Genomic DNA, 23,759 nt, shown 5'->3' on the forward strand with positions numbered 1-23,759 from the left:
ACCACTATTATAGATGTTGATTGTTGATTCACTTAGTTTTTTCCCCCTCTTTTTTAATTCAAAAAAAACCAAACCTAGAATTTTATTCGAGCCGTATTCCTACTCTTTTCCACTAGAGTTTTTCTATAATCCCAGTTGCATATATAGTAGATAAAAGTTTTCGTTTATTTTACTTTTTCATTTTTATATATCCTTTTGTTAGGTTTTCAACATCAATCAAAGCTTACTATAGCTCAATTCTTTTTTTTATCCCACATGAAATTTAAAATTTCAATCGAAGCAGGTATAATTAATGAAACAATAAATAAAAAAATGACACATTAAGTTGACCAATTTGTCAAATATTTTGGATAATTTCAACATCGTAGAGTTGTAGTAACGATGGAGCCCAATTCTAGTCGAGGCTCAAGCTTAATCTTTGGGGTGTAAGCAAAGAATATTACTTGTATTACAAGTTTATTAATCACGGTTTAATGTATGGCTAGTTTAAGGTTTAACTTCATATAAATTTTTCACATTGAGTTCATCATAGCATACAAATTCCCTCCTTGGACAAAGGCTATTAGATCAAACCACGTAATTCCAGAATTCTATCTTCACGCTACACTCTTTCTCTCTATATATTTTAATTAACATGGTATTAGAGTTATTGCTCTCATCTTCTGGTATCTCAATACAATCTTGTCTTTCTCGGTGTTCATCCACTACCATTGCCTTCTCAAGCCTAGCTTCGCCAATGTCTAACCTATCCAACATCGTTGTGCCATCCGTTTCAAAATTTTCATTTTGACCATTCATTTTAGCCATTCATGAAAATGAAAATTCTGAAATGTAAAGGTCCAAAACAAGAAACTAAATCAGATATAAAGGCCCAAAATAAAAATTTTGAAAGATAAAGGTCTAATATGAAATAAATCAAACATGAAAGATCAAAACGAAAACATCCCCAAAATTTATAGCTGAAAATCAAATAAATGACAAAATAATTATTCTAAATTGCCTGATTGTTTATACGAAAGAAGAAATGGTCAACTAAATGTTGTTGATTTGGAGCTCATCAAGCATGATTTTATCCACAAATATTTTTTTAAGAAAAAAAAAGAAGGCATTTCAACTGAGCAGAAGTGATTTCTTGGAAGTAATGGCTTATTCTTCTTTAAATGCCTGAAACCGGATTAATAATTTAATATAACTCTCTCTTTGTGCACTGAATATATATATATATATATATTGCACCAGTTCAAAAAACTGTTGCAATAATCTGTTTGATTAATGAATTTAAGGTTATTGCAGCGATTTTTCTTCGACCATTGTCCCAAAAAAAATGATCAAATTATACTATTGGTCATTGAACTTTAGTTCATAAGAGATTTTAGTTCTAAATTTTAAAGTTATCGTTTTTAATCCTTAAAAAAAAAAAGTGATTGACTTTATTCAATAAAATCTTAGTTCTTAACAATTACTTAAAGTAATTGTTTTTTCTCTAATTTCTAATAGAGCAATGACATGTCAGTTTTTAACTTTGCTACATCTTCTAAGGGATTAAGACTTAAGAGTGATCACTTAAAATTTTATGAACTATAATCAATCATAAGTTAAACTTTAGGAATTAATAGTGATTAAAAAAAAAAAATGTAATGGTCATGCAAAATGATAATGTTTGCTAAGTATCAGCTTACTTATATTTGTTACTGAATTTAAAAAACTGTATATTAAAAAAAAAATTTAAAAACTAGATGCAAAGCTCGTGACAAACAGAGACAAGCCAACTGCAACTCACTTTTTTGCAACGTTATTTTTTGACTTGATTTTTAAACCACTAGCTGTGAATAGACCTATTGGAAAAAAAACATATTAATTATGACCTTTCATATATATGAAAAGAACCTTTCATAGCATCCAACATGATAAATAAAGCATAAAACGTGGAAAACATGCAGTTCCACCCTTACATGTTTAGTTCATTAATTACAATTATAAAGAATCTAGCTACTCTTATAAATTGTTCACATGAAAATTGAAAACATAATTAATTAAATATCATCGCGCACCCTTGGTGCGGTGGTCAGTCTACAAGTATAAATGCTTGAAAGGTGTGGAGGGCAAGAGTCGAGGTTCAAGTCTCCAGAAGTGAGCTTCATATATATATACACTTAAATTAAACTGTAAGGTTGAATTTAATCAACCATCTAATTGGCTTTATTCCGTGACCAATTTACTTGTAATTTAGCACTTAGTAATCTTGTATTTAGGTGGGAAAATTGTAAGGGTAGTGTGTGAGAAGATGTGAAGAAAAGCTCAAGAGTGTGCAAGAAAAACAGAGTCTCGCGACTAGGACTCGCGGGTGGTTTGCGACTGACAAGCCGCGAAAGGCAGGCACGTGAGAGGCACACTGGGAAGCTGAAGGGTTGCGCCAGCTGTCACGCTACAGGACAAAAGTTCCAGTCTGGCCAGGCCGTTACGTCGCGACTTGATTTCGCGACTTGGCCAAGCCGCGAGATCAAGTCGCCAACTTGCCATGTTTGGCAAAAACTGACGTTTTGCATTCCCTTCTCACCCTACTATATATACACCCTTATACCCATCATATTGAGAGAGCTTCCAGAAAGAATTTTGTGAGAGAAAACCCTAGAGAAATACAAGATTGATTCATCCCCAATCTTCATCTAAAGAGACTCTACAAATTCCTCTACTCTCTTCCTCTCCATTGTCATACCCTTGAGAGGTCATTTACCAAACCCTTGTCTCACCACACCTACGTCTGTGAGAAGGTCCATTTGGTGCTTTGGGAAGCAGTTTGGAAAGGAACCAATATACATAACACATATACACTTAAATTAAACTAGAGTAAAAACTCTATCTCATATATAATTAAAAAAAAAAACTAATTAAATATTAAAATATATATATATATATATAATAAAGAAGACTGATAAGAATAATGACAAAACTTAGGTACTGTTCCTTAGATTTCTCTTTTAAGATTCAACTATGTGACTACTTAATTAAAAAATACAATTCCTATCTCATGAGAAAAAATTCACATGGCAGAATTTTAAAAGGAGAACATAAGGAACAGCACCCGAGTACTGTACCTAAGTCTTGACTTAAGAATAATATCTCCACACACAAAAAAAAGAAGTAGCAAAAAGTGTTATTAAATTCATTACTCCACTTCCCACTCCCCCCACCCCCTCACCTTCTTACGCTACAACCTTTTCTCACATTAAATATTAAAAGGGTAAAATCCAAATTTTAAAACATCAGGGTATAAAATCCAAACATTCAAAAACTTCAGGGGGTAAAATCTGAATTTTAAAACTTTAGGTTATAAAATCTATACACTCCTAAATTTTAGGGGTGTAATTTGCAATTCACCTTTCAATAAATACCTCTACATGTCAAACATATACTTCCTCTTCTTGCTCATTAGTAAATATTATACTAAATAAAATTATATTTTTTTATCAAATAAAAATAAAATATACAAAATATTATACTAAAAATCAATTTGAATGATTATAAATAAATACAATAAACATGATATAATAATATTAAATAATTAATACACTAAAATAATATCTATGTAGTTAAAATTGTCTACTTGACTGGAGGAAATTCTTTTTCTCTCAAAATTTTATTAAAACTGTGCACACCCAAGATATGGCTAATGGGCTGGTCTGATGCTTGGGCTCACAACCTATTTGTAATGTGGGCTTTGGATTTCCTACTATGGGTGATCCATCTCTTGGAGACCCAAACGCACACCCTTCCTCTCATTTTTCTCCTGTTCCTCTCCTTGTTGGAAGTAATTCCTTCTGCTCTTTTTTTTGCCCCTTTTTCTTCCTCGCACACTTCTCATATTTATAGCTCAAGGTGAGTGGCAAAGTCATGATTACTTCTCATGGTCAGTGGAAATGGAGGTCTAATGTCACTATCCCTAAGTGGGTGTTTATTTGGGAGTGGGAGTGGCGAGAGTGGCATTGGAACTGATGCCCACCTCAAAAGAGATGTTCGGCAGCAATATTCCCCAAGGCAATACCGAGCAGCCGAGATGTGGCACCCCCGAGCAGTCATGTTCTTGGCCGTGATGTCGCTAACCGGGTAGAGCCCAGATTACGAACTAAGGCGTGTTTAGGTCAAGATTGCAGGCCAAATGGGCCTTGGGCCAAGCATCATGGCTCACGGCCCAGGCCCCTAGCCCGGACAAGGGGTTAAGGTCATGGACCGTGCCATAGGACTAAGGTTTAAAGCCCAAAGGGTTTAGGAATCCTGTACCGTACATTAGCCCCCTTTTGATTCGTGTCCGACTCCCGAGAACGAATTGAGAATACCAAGGGTTGGAAACTCTTCGTGAAATTCAACAGGCAGCTATTGAAAAAATGGGAAGTGCATTAATGCGCTCTTAAAAGGTGCGTTGTGCCAGACTGTCTGATTCAGTCGTCATCATAACCTGACGGTTTGTGAACCAAGGCAGTGCGCGTGAGAGTTACAAAAAGGATTCGTAGAGTTTTCCCGCTTCCCCTTGTATTAAATGTTCTTAACTCCCCCAAGGTCCTATAAATAGTTCCTTCTGATTTCCCTCATCATTTTTACATCCTTATTTCCACAAACTCCTTCTCTTCTGAGCAAATCCTCTCCCGTGCTCATATTTTTCAGCCCAGATCATCATTTTCTAGAGGCTATAGTAAGTTTTCTTTACTCTTTCTCCTTCTTTCAGTTTTTCTTACTTTTAGAGTCTAAGAATGGCTTAGTCTCACCTCCTTTCTTCTGAAGCATATTTGGCTAGCTTTAAAGTAGCCTATGACGTTCCTGGAGATGTCGATATCGCCTACTACCACGAGGGTGATATTGCTCTCCATAGGCATTCCAACTTAAACATCGTGTTTTTCCCTTTAATGGCTATTCTTGAGAGAGGGGGTTAGGTTTCTTGTGAACTCTTTTATTATAAGTACCCTTAGGTTTTACGGCCTATGCCTCGACCAACTCCCCTCCAATTTTTACTGAGTGGTGAGTTGTGTTAGTAAATTAAACCAAATATTTGGACTGCAATTAAACCACCATGACATTAACTTTATGTATAGTTTGTGCGGCAACATTAAGTTCGATTACTACCTAAAAACTAGGGATATGTGGGTACGGCTTATATCATGCCTTCCCAACTCCAACAGAGACTCGGCAAGAGAATTCATCCAAGTGAGCAGCAATTGGTTTGCCGATGAACTTCCCTGCCCATTTTCACTGCGTGACGTTGGTCAGTATCTGGTACTTTATTCACTTTAACTTTGATTCCTTTGCTAAGTTTATTCACACATGTACTAATCTGTCCCTTTATTGACTTACTGTAGAAGGAAGAAGATTTAAGTTGGATCTCAGAGTTTCGCATGTGAGAGATCTCAATTTTGTACTTAGATCAGAGATCTTTGTGCATATGGACGAACGACTCCAAGCATCCCATTTGATACTTGGCGTCGACCCTGTGTACTCTATCTGGCAGTCATTCAGCTAGGCCTTGGTGGTGGACAGCCCCCTCCTCTCATACATTGACGTTTGGCATGCCAATTTTCCCCCGCCCTCCTTGACTGTTGGTGAAGCTCGGGATCTTGGTCCCAGATACACTACTGTGGAGGACCTTGCCCTAGTGAGGGATGAATCGACTGTGCGTTTATCTCGAAGCCGTAAAGCCCACATACCCATTGAAAGGCTTGATGCTACAGCTTAGGTAACTGAGCCTGTAGTAGCCGAATCAGTTCACCCTTCGGAAGCAGAAGCCAACTTAGGTGAAGAGATGGTAACCAAACACACCCTATCCGTTGACTGGTTCTTGCCCGGCTCCCGCCCGACCGCTTAATCCCAACAGCCTCTCAGTAGAGATTGGACTCCACCTCTTCCCTTCGACTGTGCAAAAAAGAAGCAGCGTGTTGCTGATCATTCCCCTAAGGTCCCTAATGACGCTTCTTCAAAGACCCCTCAGGTATCTGGCGGGATCGTAATCTGGGAACCAGCTGGTGCCTCTCACCTAATTGCCCAGGTCGGGGGTACAATATGATATAAACATGGAGTTTTGCTTTAATGGCGATCTTAAGGTGGCCTTTGATGCCTCCGAGGAGAGGGGGTACAATATGGGCTTCGCAGATGCTGAAAATTTTGTAGAGCCCGTTGTCCACCAAGCTCGGAATCACGGGTTTGGTGAAGGGTGGCTGGCAGCTCTACAGACAATGGGGGTAGCAGAGGATTCACCTTTGAGGAATCCCGAGCAAATTCCCTACCTAGCTCCTGCTCCCCCTGTTTAAAGTCAAGCCGATGAGGAAAAGACCCTCAGCATGAGGGAGCTGGTTCACACCATTGACACTCACGTCGACACAGTTGACCTTGAGGTCACCAGCAACCTTCATGCTGCTGAGGGTGAACAAGGATAGATGCTTGTTGCCGATCAACCGACTGAGGGTGCTCCCGCCCAGCAATCCAATGACGTTATCCAGCTTCCGGCTATCGACCTTTCTGTTTGATCCCCTATGTTTTAATTTACTTTTATTTTTCACTTCTTTCTTTTATTTGTTTGGTTTACCCATGGTCGCCAGGTTGTGGTGACAAAACAATGGTGTTAACTTTTATCTTTCTAAGTATTATTTCCCTATAATCACCGAGTTGTGGTGACAAAAATAGCGGTTTAATTTATTTGCTTTATTTGAATTTTTGCACGGATATGGAGACCGAACGTTTAATAGATGGTCATCTCGTTACCTCCAAGCCATTCTTTCCATCATGTTTTGTTGTGGCTATTTTGTTTGTGTGTTTATTATTATTCTAATTGATTGGTTAGTCTAATCACGATTCTCCTTATGAATGGTGCCCGGAACAGTGATTAATAATAACCCTTCAAAAGGATAGGATATATCTTTAAGAGCGTAGCGACCGGGATCAGTCTAGAAGAAGTTGTCTATATTTGGAAGGTTTTGACTCCACGACAATAACAACTGAATTTGACATATGTTGTTTGACTTAATGAAAATGAATGTTAGGTGACTGAACCTGGCCGTTGTTAAGGGAATTTTGTGTAAATTTTTTTACCTTTCCAATGATGAAGGTTGGGCAAGGGGCAAACTCCTTTCCTTGGAATATTTTAATGCAAGGTTTCCACATGCCTGGTGATGAAAATCAAACCGAGGGCAGGTTTCTGTCCTTAGAATAATTTAATGCGAGATTTCCACCTGCCTAGTGATGAAAATCGAACTGGGGGCAAGTTTTTGTCCTTGGAATAATTTAATGCAAGGTTTCTACCTGCCCAGTGATGAAAATCGAATTGAGGACATGTTTCTGTCATTGGAATAATTTAATGCAAGGTTTCCACCTGTCCGGTGATGAAAATCGAACCTTGGACAGCTTTTCGTCCTTGGAATAATTTAATGCAAAGTTTCCACTTGCTCGGTGATGAAAATCGAACCGAGGATAGGTTTTTGTCCTTCGAATAATTTGTGATTAGACTTTCTTTGCATTTGTCAGCCAAGGTTAGCAAATTAATAGTAATGAAACTACGAGTGTGAGCATATCAGTATGAATAAACATCACCCTTGTATTACTAAACATTACACTTATATGCCTTTACACCAAACTCCTATTCATGTGCACCAACAGCTCAATAATAAAACTTCTTCAAATTATAGACGTTCCATGGCTGGGGAAGCAGTCTCTCATCTAAATCCTCCAGGTAGTATGCTCCCGCACCAGCGATGACGGTGACTCTATAAGGCCCTTCCCAGGTCGGGGCTAACTTCCCAACATTAATGTCTTGCATATTCCCAACTGCTTTCCGCAATACTAAGTCCCCATCGCCGAATTCCCTTGTCTTCACATCCTGGTTGTAATGTTGGGCAAGCTTCTGTTGATACTCGGCTAGCAGTATGGTTGCCGACTCTCGGTATCCCTCTAGCAAATCCAAATGCTTTACCATTAATTCGTCATTCTGGGCTGGGGTGAATCCTGCAACTCGTGCACTACATAGGTTTATCTCGGCCGGTATGACGGCCTCTACCCTATATGTTAGGGGCAAGGGAGTCTCTCCCGTAGACCTCTTGGGGGTTGTCTGGTATGTCCACAGAACGTTGGGCAACTCCTCGGCCGACCTACCCTTTGTTCCGTCTAATCTTTTCCTTAATCCATTCACAATCGCTTTGTTAACGGCTTCAGCTTGGCTGTTACTCTGAGGATATGCTGGGGTGGAATACTTGTTCTTGATGCCGAGATTACTGCAAAACTCGTGAAAGGCTCTACTATCGAATTGCAACCCATTATCAGATATGAGGGAATCCAGCACCCCAAATCTCGTAACTATGTTTCTCCATACAAACTTTTTAACATCTACGTCCCGAATATTAGCCAATGCTTCAGCCTCCGCCCATTTGGTGAAGTAATCCACAGCTACCAGAACAAACCTCCGATTGCCTGTGGCCCGAGGAAAAGGGTCGAGAATGTGGTTGTAACTTAAATCTTCTTTTTTTAAAAAAAAAAAAAAAATTCTAAGACTCTGTTTCTTTTTTTGAATGATCATAAATGGTTGTCAACGACTGACCTCCCCTCTTTTTATCATATTTTTCTAAGCTAATTAAATCAAGAAACCCCCTTGACAATGCAATGCTTGACACAAACTCAATAAATAGGTAGTTGATAATGTGGTGCAGTTGTTAACATCGAAAAATTAATTAAGTCATTTGAGCCACACAAAAAAAAAAAAAAAAAAAAAAAAAGCTTTTCCAAAATTGGTGGCACATATTGATGAACACCCCTAAACACAAACATCCAAAAAAAAAAAAAAATCCATTTCTATATATTTCATTTTTCATTTAAACTTCAATTCTTTTCGATTTATCTGTGAATTGCCAAACAAGTTTCTAAAATTTCCAAGTCAAATAGTGTGATTTTTTTTTTTTTGTATTTTTTGAAAATACGTGTGGGTGAAAAAATGTGTAAAATGCGTTAATGTTGTTTAAAAACTGAAAACATGTGTTTAAACACATGTTCCAAATGGACCCTAACATCAATAATTGTTCCTTTTTTATTTTTCATAATGAATACGGAACAAAAACAAACGGAAACTGATACACAAAAAAAAAAAAATGTAATTATTACAACTCAGTCATACAAACAAAAAAGGGGTACACTCATAACTCACAACTAATTTAAAAATAATAATTTTCAAATAGAACAACAAAAAATTAAAAATAATAAGTGATACAAAAAAAAGGAAAAAAAGAAAAAAAAAGAAGAAAGAAGAAAAAGAAGATAGAGTATGTCCTAATGTCCTACTTAACAAAGAAATTCCACACTTTAATAGCAACTACAACAAATTACTACTTTTGATCCACTTTAAATATTATCAAAACTTAAGTTTCCATTATTTGAAGACCCCATTTAAACAAAAATATTAATTCTTAAAAAAAAAAAATCTAAATACAACGTTATGACTCTTTAAACAATATTAAAAACTAGTCAGCACCTTCTCATTTTTATTTATTTATAGTATATTATAATTGTTTTTTTCTTAGCTATCTTATTTTTAAGAGGGGTTAGGAGGCCTAACTCATAAGAGCTGGATGAGAAATTGAAGAAATGGATGGGGGGGTTTTGATGACGATATGCTTTCGTGAAGGATTTGGCTTTCTCTTTTTCTCTCTCACTGTTCACTCGCTCGATCGATCACTCACTCACCAACCCCCGTCTCACCCTTCAAGCTCTTTTTTCTATCATTGACGAGTAAAACCCCGCGTTTTGTTCATTGTCACTGACCAACATTTTGTCTACGTGTCGCAATCTTACCCGTCCAATGCTCCTGATAATCCAACGGTCACGTGCAATTTTCAACTAACCCGTCGGCCAACTCACCAACCACTCAATGTTACATTGCACCCTCCTATATAAATAAACCAATTCTTGGTGAACTATCTCAGGAATATTTTCGCTCTCACAAAGCTTGAAAATTTCCGCAACACTATTTTTTGTCTCATTGTTTTTCATCCTTAGCCATTTCATGCACTGTTGATCAGTTTTTATCATCTGGGTCATTGAGAAAAATTTGACATTAAATTCTCTAAGAGTTTTTAGTGTGTTGTATTCATTTTCTTTCTAAAAACAATGGAGTATTGCAATGGAAATGGTTCATCAGTTAACTCTTGCAAGAGCAGTGACCCATTGAACTGGGGGTTAGCTGCTGAGGGGCTCAAAGGGAGCCACCTTGATGAGGTGAAGCGCATGGTTGATGAGTTTCGTAAGCCACTGGTTAAGCTAGGGGGTAAGAGCTTGACCATAGCTCAAGTGGCTGCAATTGCTAGCCAAGATGGTGCGATCAAGGTGGAGCTAGCTGAGGAAGCTCGGGCTGGGGTTAAGGCCAGCAGTGATTGGGTCATGGACAGCATGGACAAAGGCAAGGACAGTTATGGTGTCACCACTGGTTTTGGTGCAACCTCGCATAGGAGGACCAAGCAAGGTGGGGCCCTTCAAAGAGAGCTTATTAGGTAATTTTTTTAAACTGTGTGATTGACTATATTTGGTTAACTTTTTTTCTTTTTCTTTTTCTTTTCTTGTTGTTGTTGAGAATTTAAGGCTCTACCACTTTAATGCCCCTGCTACATAGGATACAATACCAAACCAACCACCTATATTTAATTTTCTATACCTTTGGCTATGATTAAGTTTAGAAAATGCAAATTTCCACATATTTTCTTATTTTCTTTTCATTAATGGGGGCATGACTTTAGTGTTTTACATTAAATACATATTGATTTCGACAGAAATATGGGGTAATTATATAATATTCTCGGAGTATCATAAATGTATATTTTCCTTTTTCACATAATTAAAGTCTTACTAATTAAATTCATGGTGCATGAGATTTACAATCCATGTGAAAAGGAAAAAATACGCATTTATAGTACTTTTGGACTATTTAATAATTTTTTGAAATATGGTTAGGAAAATCTTATGAAAAGTGATATATATTAATATATATATATATATATATAAAATTAAAAGATTAGATGAAACTGATTTATTAGATTATTATGAGACGGTTTCATAGTTTTTGGTGCGTGTAGGGGGCATCAACCTCAAGCCACGCACACACGGAATTGTTTCGTTCTTTCTTGTTATAAGTTTTAACGGGCCTTCGAATTGGTGTGGTGTTGGGTGTGCGTCGCATGAAGTCACAATCACACGGAACAGTTGCTTGTTTTTAGTGACTTCTTGCATAAGAAAAAATGGTAGTAACAAAATAAATGATGCAACTTTTATTACAATTTGGTCAATATGTTAGAGTTATGGATCCACATGAATTTATAACTTTTTTTCCATCACTTATATCTCGTTACGTGAGCAACTTGTGACAAAAATTGTGTTATTTATTGTGGTTATAGTATTTTTAATAAAGACTAATAATAAAATGCGGTAACAACTTTAATTGGTTTAGGTAATTTATAAGAGTAATGCTTAAAAAAAAAAATTATAATATTTTATTATTTTTCACAATGAATTAAGTTGGTGAGTTTTTATTGGTTCTTATCACAAGAAAAGTACTTGTCATCGTCTTTGGTTCATGGTTCATGCTCTGCCACTCACTCTTTGTTGTATTAAATTTTATTTTATTTTATTTTATTTTTGCTTCCTTGATAGACAATCTTGCTGCCTTTTTTTTTTTTTTTTTGATAATCCAATCTTGCTGCCACTTACATGATATAGCGTAGACCTGGCATATATAATAATCTTATTATCAAAATTAATAGCGTATCATACTAAAAGCACGACTATAAGTTTTAAATAATTTTTAAAAAAATCGATATGGTAAACTATTTGATTGGCTTAATTTATACAGAATGGTTGAATGTTTCTGTCAGATATATTCAAATCTAAGGAAGTTGCCTGATAACATCAATAATATAACTATAAAAAGTTAATATATAGCCGATTGGAATGATTCGATTTCTTATATAAATAAACGAGTTAGTACAAAATTCGAGGTTTGATATACATTAAAAATGATTACTTATTCCATGGATACAAAAAATTATTTTTAAATATAGTGACTTCATAAGAAATGATTGAATTTCTTTATGGTTATTTAGATTGAGTCTTGACATGTTCAATTCATAAAGAAAGCAAGTGTGTAATTTGGATTTCTTTCTTGTTTTTTTATTTTTTATTTTATTTTTTGCCTCTTTCGTGACCAAACTACCTTGATTTAAAGACAAATAGGTAAAGAGAACTTTCGCAATAAATTGACTTAACAATCACATATTCACACTGGTGCTTGTGACTTTTATAATGTCTAGCAAAAAAAAAGCACGGAAGGTAAGTAGTACTATTGTACGAGTGAACGTGAAGTCTTAGTTAGAAGTTAGAATAAAAGAACTTTTGAATTTGTACATAATAAAGAATGATTACAAACCAACTTTTACACCTTGAATTGGGGTGTTAAAATTTTCTTTTGAAATGTGATTTAAATATATATTTTTTAATTATTTAAAAAAATTATAGGAGAAAAGGTAGGTGGGGAAAAATGTTGAGGCAAATTGAGCCACGTATGTGATAATATATAACTAAATAATGAATATGACTGATTTTTTATTCAGCAAAAATAAAATAAAATATATGGCTGATTTTTTTTTAATGAAAATAAGTCCTTGTTATATTGCTTTCAGCTTTATCATATGCACAGCCATCAATACTATGTATAGCCGATATTCTAGGTGTATGGTTGTATTATTGTACCAATCTGAGATGGACAATAAAGCTATCAATCCCATCTGTACCTGAAGTAATCCAACTGTGCCAACACTGAGGTCCACAAATGATAGAAACATGAAAATAAATTTGAAACTTTTTTCACTTCAACAAAGAAAAAAAAAAGTTATTAGGGATATATTTATTTATTGGTGAAAGGGATATGTTAATTGTTTTGAAAGGTTCCACACCTCGTCTGCCAAAGCCAAATAAATTTATAAATTCCTAGAATTTTTTTTTATTTGGGAAAATGATGTGCCTTTGAAAATTAACTTCTGAATTTCTGATGACAAAGAAACATTAATTAAATATGTCCCTTATCTTGTAATATTCTTCCATACGCGTATTTGAAGTTTAGTTTTCTAACAAGCATAGAATCAGTCTTTCATTTTATGCTCTCATCCTTAGCTGTTATGTGCAGGCTTCTTTTAACATATTAGTATGCAAATCTCCAAATTGGACAATTTTTTTTTTTTTTTTTGATTTTGTGGTCCGCACATGATTAATTAGTATATATTAATAAGAATGAAATTTAATAAATTGAACTTGACATTTCTTACAAATGATAGTTGAACTAGTTTGGCATTAGAAAATTAAGTCTGCATATGTTGTCAATTCTTGCTGTCCTCATGTGCCCAAGTCAATGCTACTCATAATTAATAACATATTCAGCAAAAAAAGAAAAGAAAAGAAGATAATTAATAACACAAGCATACTCTTTTAATAAGAGTTTGGCTGGAGATCCAAGATTCATTCTCATTTACTTTAACAATATTAAGATAAAGTACAGTTGCAACATATATTGACTCTTTTTTAGTATTTCCTTAAGTTTCACAAAGTCTATTGCCTTACTTTTCTTCCAAATATGGACTGGACTAAGAAACAGCGACTACCTTAAAATGATCAGTATAATTGAGCTAAGCAAGTCCAACCAAATTTATTTAAGATAAATAATAGTAATAATAATAATGAAATGATTCTTCACAAGTCATAATGCCACTATGCATAATTTGTATGTTCATGTGCTTATCAATCTTTGCTAATATGTTTTTCATGGAAATTTTGTTGCACACAGATTCTTGAATGCTGGAATCTTTGGCAATGGCACTGAATCATGCCACACATTACCTCACACGGCGACTCGTGCCGCCATGTTGGTGAGGATCAACACCCTCCTCCAAGGTTACTCAGGCATCAGATTTGAAATCATGGAAGCCATCACCAAGTTTCTCAACCACAACATTACTCCATGCTTGCCACTCCGGGGTACCATCACTGCATCGGGCGACCTGGTTCCTCTATCTTACATTGCTGGGCTTTTAACAGGCAGACCCAATTCCAAGGCTGTTGGGCCCAATGGAGAGTCTCTAGACGCCACCAAGGCCTTTGAATTAGCAGGGATTGATGGTGGGTTTTTTGAATTACAACCCAAAGAGGGTCTAGCACTAGTGAATGGCACTGCAGTTGGGTCTGGCCTAGCTTCCATGGTTCTTTTTGAGGCCAACGTACAAGCTGTTTTTGCTGAAGTTTTATCAGCAATTTTTGCCGAAGTGATGCAAGGAAAGCCCGAATTTACAGACCACTTGACACATAAATTGAAGCACCATCCTGGCCAAATTGAGGCAGCAGCTATAATGGAACACATTTTAGATGGAAGTGCTTATATTAAAGCAGCCCAAAAGTTGCATGAGATTGATCCTCTTCAGAAGCCTAAACAAGATCGTTATGCCCTTAGAACCTCTCCACAATGGCTTGGCCCACAAATTGAAGTTATCAGGACAGCAACCAAGATGATTGAGAGGGAGATTAACTCGGTGAATGATAACCCATTGATTGATGTTGCAAGGAACAAGGCTCTACATGGTGGTAACTTCCAAGGGACCCCAATTGGTGTTTCTATGGATAACACACGTCTAGCCATTGCTTCAGTTGGCAAACTAATGTTTGCTCAATTTTCAGAGCTTGTCAATGACTATTACAACAATGGATTGCCTTCAAATCTCACAGCAAGCCGCAATCCAAGTTTGGATTATGGTTTCAAAGGTGCAGAGATTGCAATGGCATCTTACTGCTCAGAACTCCAATTCTTAGCCAATCCTGTCACCAACCATGTCCAAAGTGCGGAGCAACATAACCAAGATGTAAACTCTTTGGGGTTGATTTCCTCAAGAAAGACAGCTGAGGCTGTGGACATCTTGAAGCTCATGTCAACCACTTTCTTAGTTGCATTATGCCAAGCTGTTGATTTAAGGCATATGGAGGAGAACTTGAAGAACACTGTCAAGAACACAGTCAGTCAAGTGGCCAAAAGAGTCCTAACCATGGGCTCAAATGGTGAGCTTCACCCATCCAGGTTCTGTGAAAAAGACTTGCTCAAAGTTGTTGACAGAGAGTACGTTTTTGCATACATTGATGACCCCTGCAGTGCAACCTATCCATTAATGCAAAAGCTGAGGCAAGTCCTGGTTGAGCATGCTTTGAACAATGGCGACAAAGAGACCAACTTGAGCACTTCAATTTTCCAAAAGATTGGAGCTTTTGAGGAGGAGCTTAAGACCCTTTTGCCCAAAGAAGTAGAGGGCGCAAGGATAGAAATTGAGAATGGGAAAGCAGCAATTCCTAACCCAATTAAGGAGTGCAGGTCGTACCCACTATACAGGTTTGTGAGAGAAGAACTGGGAACAAGTTTACTAACTGGCGAGAGAATTCGATCACCTGGTGAAGAATTCGATAAGGTATTCTCAGCAATGTGCGCAGGGAAGTTGATTGATCCTTTGCTGGATTGTCTGAAGGAGTGGAATGGTGCTCCTCTTCCTATAAATTAAGATGCTTTAATTTGTTACATTAAAATTGTTATTGTTTCAATCGTTTTTTTTTTTAATAGCTTATTGTCAATGTACCTGGTATATGTAATATCAAACTGTCTATGCTAGCCGTTTGTTTTTTTGTTCCTATATAATAATATTTGTGTGTACTTTTGAATTCAGTAAAAGTATACAACAATGGAGAGCTTCAAGCCCTCCAAAAAGCTTCTTGAAAAAAAGTATTTTTTATTTTTTTTATTTCTACTATTAATCTTGGCGTGTGTGCGTGAGGTATTAGTTTTCTCATTTCCATGGTGGCACAATGCACATACAATATCTCTTACCATATTTAGAGCGGCGTCAATGCCAGAACATCCTCAGTTAAGCCCACAATATTTCTGATCATGTGTTTGCTTTAACAAAGCTTGGATTTTATTCTCCCACTTATTTTTCTCCAAGGCAAGGACATTGAAGAACTCATAAAGCCTCAGTAATGGAATTCGGGTTTGTAATATATATATATATATATTTTTTTTTTTGAGAAGTATCGAGTGTGTTTGAATTTGAGTGATTTGTGAGCATTGGTGGTGAAAATTTGGTTGAGAGCTGTTATAATCCATATTAACAAATGAATTTTGTTGGTGTTGTTAGACTTGAAGTTTGCCGAACCACATTAAATTTGTATCTCGTGGTGCTTGCCCTTTTATTATTTTGCATGTGCTGCACAAAACTAAACATAACATCCAAAAATTCACACATTTTTTTTTTTTTTTGGTAGTTGTAGAAATTAAACAAACCATTTATGTAACAGGAGAATAAAAGATGCAACACAGTGACCAGGTATTCTCATTTCTAATTTGTCCAAAAATCTTTGTGATTCATGATGATCTTGAAGGCAGTGAGTGATAAATTCTATAGCCAGGTCACATCAAGGCAAACTGGTGAAATACTCAATTATACAACTTCATCTGCCCTGAGGTTTCTTTTTGGGTTTTTCCTATGAGTTTATGGTCTCTACGGAATCCATCATTTGGATTTTGCTGTTACAACCTGACAGACATCGCATGCTATTGCTTCCAGACTCCAAAGAGCTGTGGAACCAATCAGAGGAATCTATGTGCTTAATTATGTGCCTCTTTGGTGCGGAAGTAGGCAGAGGAATATGTTCTTTTCTTTTCCCCACCCTTGAAATGCAATTTGTTACTTACTAAAGTTATTATTGATTTTGACATTTTCAAAAGTTTGTCTTTATTTTGCATCGGTTTACATTGCCTTCAAACTAAAATTCACTATAGAGAGGTTTGGCATTAATTATTTTTTCTAGCTTATTTTCCTATTCAGTTTATTTTTACTACTATTTATGGGTCTCACTGCACTTTTTGGTACTATTTATGGATCTCACTGTACTATTTCAGCTAACTTTTATTTTTATTTACAGTACTTTCAACAAAAATTTTCAATTTTAGCTAAATAAGTTGTTCTTAAACGAACACTTAAGTGTGCATTGACTCCAACTTAAAAAGCCAGCTTATTTTACTATTCACTTATTTTTGCTACTATTCATTGGCCCCACAACACTTTTTAGTACTATTCATGTGTCCCAATGTACTATTTCAGATAATTTTTACCTTTATTTACAGTATTTTTAGCAAAAAATTTTCAATTTTAGCAAAATAAACAGATCTTAAACAAATCCAGCCCTTACACTCTAATTAGTTGGAAAGATGAAAATCTTGCTCATAAAAAAAAAAAAATATATATATATATATATCTTGAGGGAATAAAAAGAAAAAGAAATAAAAGGATAGAAAATAAAATATTATTATATCATTATTATTAAAAGTAAAAGGAGGGAAAATGGGGTTCATTTTGAGGTTTTATTTTTTTATTAGTGCCATTTTCCTCTTTTCTTCCCAATTTCAATTGAAAAAAAAAAAAAAAAAAAAAAAAAAAAAAAAAAAAAAAAACGGTGGGTCAAACGGAAAATTCCATCCATCCCATTTCTCTTTCCTCCCTTTTTCACCCCGACTAAACAATTGATCATTTTTTTTCCTCTTCCTTTTCCTACTCACTTTTCATGCATCTCCTTTATCACCTCAAACAAACATGGCATTAAAGTTTTGGGTTTTTTTCATTTTGGCAATTTATGTTTGAAAATTTTTATTTTGTACCTTCATGTTTGATTCAATTTTTTGTTTAATCCTTCATGCTTGATTAAATTTTCTATTTGGATTTCATGAAAATGAAAATTTTGAAACATAAAGAGCTAATATGAAAACAAATAAAATATAAATGTTAAAATGAAAATTTTGAAACATAAAGCGCTAATATGAAAATAATTTCAAATTTTAAGGCCTAAAAATGTACTTTGGTCTTACCTTAATGAACTTTAAAAAAAAAAAAATTAAACAAAAAAGAACAGAGAAATCAAACAAAGTTAAAAAAATATTGGCAAGATCATTATCAATGGGGAAAAAAAATAAATTCATTTATAGTGAAACCTTGTGATGTGCTTATATTGTTATACACACGGAACTCTTGCAAGTAGTTGTAAAAGTTTACCATCATATTAATGTATATTGCATATATAGCAAACAATCAATAGTTGTAGAAATGGTTCTCATTAACGGCCAAATTTCAAATAATGATGAAGTTAGATATGGCTCATGTGCTCATCCATTGGCCAAATTCCCAATGTGGATGGGCTCATGCTCTGTCCACTATTGATGTGACATTTACAATTACAAACTAAAATTGTATTATATTATGTTACTATTAGATTGCTCACATTCAAAATAGGAAAAGTTAGGCATTTGTTGTCTAAATTTCTTAGTGACAAATACATTTTGTTTTCTTTAAAAAAAATATTTATGTGAAAAATACGGGTCAATTTAAACCCACAGCCTAATTGACCTAACTCATTTTCAACCCACTTAAAATAACTCATTTATAGTGAAACCTTGTGATGTGCTTATATTGTTCACGTTAATGTATATTGCATATATAGCAAACAATCAATAGTTGTAGAAATCGGTGTCTCATTAATGACCAAATTTCAAATAATGACGAAGTTAGATATGGCTCATGCGCACATCCATTGGCCAAATTCCCAATGTGGATGGGCTCATGCTCTGTCCAATATTGATGTGACATTTACAATTACAAACTAAAATTGTATTATATTATGTTACTATTAAACTGCTCACATTCAAAATAGGAAAGGTTATGCATTTGTTGTCTGACTTTCTTAATGACAAATACATTTTGTTATCTTTTAAAAAAAAATTTATGTGAGAAATACGGGTCAATTTAATCCGACTTGTAGCCTAATTGACCTAACTCGTTTCCAACCCGCTTAAAATAACTCATTTATAGTGAAACCTTGTGATGTGCTTATATTGTTATACACAGGGAACTCTTGCAAGTAGTTGTAAAAGTTTACCATCATGTTAATGTATATTGCATATATAGCAAACAATCAATAGTTGTAGAAATGGGTGTCTCATTAACGGCCAAATTTCAAATAATGACGAAGTTAGATATGGCTCACGTGCTCATCCACTGGCCAAATTCCCAGTGTGGATGGGCTCATGCTCTGTCCAATATTGATGTGACATTTACAATTACAAACTAAAATCGTATTATATTATGTTACTATTAGACTGCTTACATTCAAAATAGGAAATGTTAGGCATTTGTTGTCTGACTTTCTTAATGTCAAATACATTTTGTTTTTTTTAAAAAAAAAAAAAAATTTATGTGAAATATACGGGTCAATCTAATTCGACCCGTAGTCTAATTGACCTAACTCATTTTCAATCTGCTTAAAATAACTCATTTTTTACCTAAACCTGTTTTGACTTGCAACCCGTTTTGATCTGACCTGACCTGCCTATTTGCCACGTTTACTAACACCTTCCCACTTTAAAACCTAATCCCCGAACCAAGATCTCGGGTTTTATATATGGTGCTTTATCCAATGCTTGTAATTTTTTTAGATTGTAACTAGGACCAAAACCTTATACTTTCTTTATATGATAACCAAGACACAAAGCGACGTAATTGCTATCAAATGTCACTTTTGTGCAATATTTAATGAAAATTTCCATTGCTTAGTTTGCATTTTAGTTTTTCTCATTTTTTTTTTTAAATTAAAAATAAGTGGCAACATCACAGATATTTCCTCCAAAGAGATTCCACGAGTCTCTTTGGAAAGCAACCAGTTTTTTTCTCAATCTCTCACATGTTTTTATTTTTTATTTGATGAATTCTCTCAAATGTTTAAAACAAAACATGACATCATTCTTGATATTATCTAACATCACACACAAGATGTCAAGAAAGAGCTGTGATTGATTTCCGCTCCATGTTGGATATGCTCTGAGGCTACTGGTTCATTTCATTTCATAATCATCTTTAACATCCACTTAGATTTGGACTGTTTTAGATAATCCTCACAGTTTATCAAAGGTAATTGGGCCGAACATAAACAAGGAAAATAGATTTGGCCCACTGAAATGCAAGTGTACAAGGCCTTCACTCTAAATCCGAACATTGAAACAAAGGCTATTGTCTCTCCACGCTGTGAAGTATGGGAAATTTATTTATTTATTTTTAAATCATTTTATATGCGAGCCCAAATTTCTTTTTGTCTCTTGTTTCTTTTCTTAATACATGTGTACAGTCAAACAGTAATATATTATAAAATTATGTGCAATTACTATTTCTTTAAGAAAAAAAAAACACACACACACACACACAATACTGGAAAATAATTTGAGGCATAAAAAAAAAAAACAATAATAAACATAAAAATATAGCCACAAAGTCAATTTATTCAAGGGGAAAAGAAAAGAAATACAACCACAAAGATTCAAGAAGAAAAAATATATACAACCATATAGCTCATTCTATCACCACGGATTAGGAGTAATCCAAAAAGGTGATGGATCAAACTTCTCCAAATCATAATTGTAAAATGGCCTAATCTCTTCATCATCTAAATTGAACAATCCAAAATCATGGCCACCATACAAGTAGTCCACGTCCACGTCCATCTCAGACCATCGATCATCCATGAAATAAATTGAATTTGATATAGGGGTGGCCCAACATAATTTGGGGCCTAAGGCAAAGAATTTATGCAGGGCCTTTAATATATAAATATTAATTTAACAAAATTATTTAATACTAATCAAATTAAGGTTAATTTGATACATTAAATACATAAATAATACCAACTAGACTAATGTTAATTTCACATATAGAATTGAATATCATAGTTGAACTATAAATATTAATAAAAAGAAATAAAAATATATTGTGATTGAAAAAGATACTTTATTTTGGATATAAGACGATGCATAGTTAAATAAAGTTGTAATCTAATTTTTAATTTTTAATTTTGATTTTAAGAGAGAGAGATAGATATTATTTGGTGTGTGGCTTTGTAGGATATTAGTTTACAAAAATCAAAGTCTCAAACTATTAGGGGAGATTAATCTATAATTGATTATTTAACACATTTGTAACATCTTTTTGAAATATTTTAGGGTTTCAATTGAGTTAAGGTTCTATTGGTCTCCTACTTTGAGAGTCTTAATAGAAATGAAAAAGAAAAATGTGCTAATTAAAAGCACTATAAAATATTCAAAATATAATGTGATATTGTCTTTCATTAATGAACTTCATCAATTTAACTAATGATTGTTTATATCACTTTTTTGTGATTAATAATATAGCAATTTGTAAGCCAATAGTAAAATTTGTAGTATCCTTAACATCACTAATAATAATAAAAATGTTCAACCTTTAGAATATATATATATATAAATAATTTTATAAAAATTTGAGCATTTAATTATGAAAAGTGAAGCCTTTTTTCTTAAGGAAAAATTTTGTTTTTTGATGGGCCTTAGGCCTAGGCCTTGGGCCGGCCCTGATTTGATATGCACTCTGAAAAATCATGAACTGGACAATGACGTCGACTGAGTCCCGCCCAAATACCCAATTTGATCCTTCAAAGACTCCACATTTTCCAACGTTATCTTACTCAAATCTAACTCGTAGACACAAAACAACTATGTATGGTATGGACAAACCAAATGTTGTGTGTCACTGGAACTGAGTAAGTAAGATTCATCAACAACATCTCCTTCTGCATTTACAAAATTTCCAATGGTGCATTGGATGATCAAGAAGTCACTTGATGTCTTCACCAAATACAACTGAGTTGAAACTTTGTCTCTGGGAAGTTTACTATCAACATGTTTCAGTGGTGTTGTTGAAGGTTCAATGCTCAAGATTTTCGTTGGAAGATGCTATGTCTGCATTACACGTGGAAGCTAAGGGAACAAGTGATGCAATTGAAGTTGGACTCTAGAAGTGGCTGAAGATAAAGCAGAGCAGCTGAAGATAAATGCCTCTAGTGTCGTATTTGAATTAATTGATAGTTTCCTATTTAAATTAGGATGTTGTCATTAATAAACTTCCTGGTGATAGGACTCATCCTATTATCTTGGATAGACTTAGCTATTAGGTTGGTTGTTATCTTTTTAATTATGGTTATCCTTTTATTTGAGTAGTTGTGGTTGATGTATTTAAACTAAGAGTTATGGAATAAGAGGCAAGCTGATAATATTTACAGAATTCCTTTCTTTTCTATTGTTCTTGGAGGGTTGTCGCCTCGAATACGACTAGTTATTTCTATTCATTCAACTGGGTCACAGCATTTGGTATCAGAGCCAAATGACTTCCAACCCACCACCATCCACACGATCAACTACCAATGATGATCGACTGTCTGCTCTAGAAGTCAGTAACCATTCACTTCGAAGGCAAGTCGATGGCCATAAGGAAGAGTTGACAGCAATACGTGAGGGTATAGATGCCCTCTCCAATGCTGTAGCAAAGATGGGACGACAACTCGAAGCAAGGGGGATCGGACCAATGAAACAGCCAGAATGACAATCGTGGGATGGCTCCATCAATCGAAATCGTGGAGAAGGCAGTGGAGACCTACGGGAGGCATACAAACTCGAATCTCTCGGTTAGACTTTCCTCACTTCAACGGGGAAGACCCAACCGGGTGGATTTACAAGGCTGAACAATTTTTTCATTATCAGAGGACAGCAAGGAGGAAAGAGTGGTGCTAGCTTCATTCCACTTACAAGATGATGCCCTGCAATGGTATCAATGGTATGAGAAGACGCAGCCTAACGTGCAGTGGGAGGAATTTACGCAAGCTTTATGTGTCCGTTTTGGGCCTTCCGACTACGAAGATTTTGATGAAGCACTAGCCAAAGTGCGACAAACAGGAACTGTACGTGAATATCAATCATTGTTTGAACGATTAGCTGCAAGGGTACAAGATTGGCCTCAACGGGCTTTGGTTGGAAGTTACATTGGCGGCCTTAAGGAGGAAATTCGTTCGGAAGTCAAACTTTTCCGACCGACCACCCTTTCTTCACGCCACTAGTTTAGCCCGTTTGCAGGAAGACAAGTTGCAAAGGCTTAAACGTGTGTCATTTCCATTCCAAATCTGCACCACTACCAAACAACCCAGCCAGCTCTTTTATCGAGTCCCCCATCTAGATGGAGCAAGGCAGGGACATCACCATCCTCTAGTTCACGAACTCAAAGCAGCCCCTCATTCAAAAAGCTTTCTTGGACAGAGATGCAAGCACGAAGGGATAAGGGATTATGTTACAACTGTGATGAAAAGTTTGGACCGGGACATAGGTGTAAGACACAACAAGTGTTTATTTTGGAGACGGTAGCAGACGCAGAAGAATCTGCTGAAATGGAGGAAGCAAGAAACGAGGAAGAAGAATCAACTACTACTCCGGAGATCTCGCTTCATGCTCTGTCTGGTATAGCCATCCCCAAACTATGCGAGTGACAAGTTTAAAAAAGGGAGGCGCTTGCACATTCTCATTGATAGCGGAAGCACTCACAACTTTGTTGGACGGAAGTTTGCCAAACGAATGGAATGTTGCAAGGCACCGGGCGGCAGCTTTTCAAGTGAGGTAGCCAATGGAAGAAAGGCTACANTCGGCCCGAGTGCAAACAAGGGAACTAAAGGAATTGCTGCAAAAGTACCAGCCCATATTTCATATTCCCAACACGTTGCCTCCCTCACGGGCTCATGACCATAGAATTATTTTGGAGCATAATAGTGGGCCTGTC

At 35.5% G+C, this 23,759-nt stretch overlaps 2 protein-coding genes across 2 annotated transcripts; both read left to right on the plus strand.

The window, feature by feature from the left end:
* Nucleotides 1-9,931: 9,931 nt before the first annotated feature.
* LOC112009271 (phenylalanine ammonia-lyase) lies at nucleotides 9,932-15,830 on the plus strand. The gene is made up of 2 exons (XM_024041607.2): nucleotides 9,932-10,508; nucleotides 13,844-15,830. The coding sequence occupies exons 1-2, from the start codon at nucleotides 10,129-10,131 to the stop codon at nucleotides 15,591-15,593; spliced, it is 2,130 nt and encodes a 709-aa protein (XP_023897375.1). The 5' UTR covers nucleotides 9,932-10,128; the 3' UTR covers nucleotides 15,594-15,830.
* Nucleotides 15,831-22,319: 6,489 nt separating this feature from the next.
* LOC136068679 (uncharacterized) lies at nucleotides 22,320-23,049 on the plus strand. Its single transcript, XM_065776131.1, has 2 exons — nucleotides 22,320-22,452; nucleotides 22,697-23,049. Exons 1-2 carry the CDS (start codon nucleotides 22,320-22,322, stop codon nucleotides 23,047-23,049), a joined length of 486 nt encoding a protein of 161 aa, XP_065632203.1.
* The last annotated feature ends 710 nt before the right edge of the window (nucleotides 23,050-23,759 follow it).

Source organism: Quercus suber, unplaced genomic scaffold (assembly GCF_002906115.3).
Source record: "Quercus suber isolate HL8 unplaced genomic scaffold, Cork oak 2.0 scaffold_129, whole genome shotgun sequence".
In the NCBI taxonomy this organism is placed as follows: Eukaryota; Viridiplantae; Streptophyta; class Magnoliopsida; order Fagales; family Fagaceae; genus Quercus; species Quercus suber.

Coding starts and splice junctions, on each gene's coding strand:
- LOC136068679 (XM_065776131.1), top strand. CDS start 22,320: ATGACTTCCAACCCACCACCATCCACACGATCAACTACCAATGATGAT. Junction 22,453..22,696: donor GTTGACAGCAATACGTGAGG/GTATAGATGCCC, acceptor TTTCATTATCAG/AGGACAGCAAGGAGGAAAGA.
- LOC112009271 (XM_024041607.2), top strand. CDS start 10,129: ATGGAGTATTGCAATGGAAATGGTTCATCAGTTAACTCTTGCAAGAGC. Junction 10,509..13,843: donor CTTCAAAGAGAGCTTATTAG/GTAATTTTTTTA, acceptor TGTTGCACACAG/ATTCTTGAATGCTGGAATCT.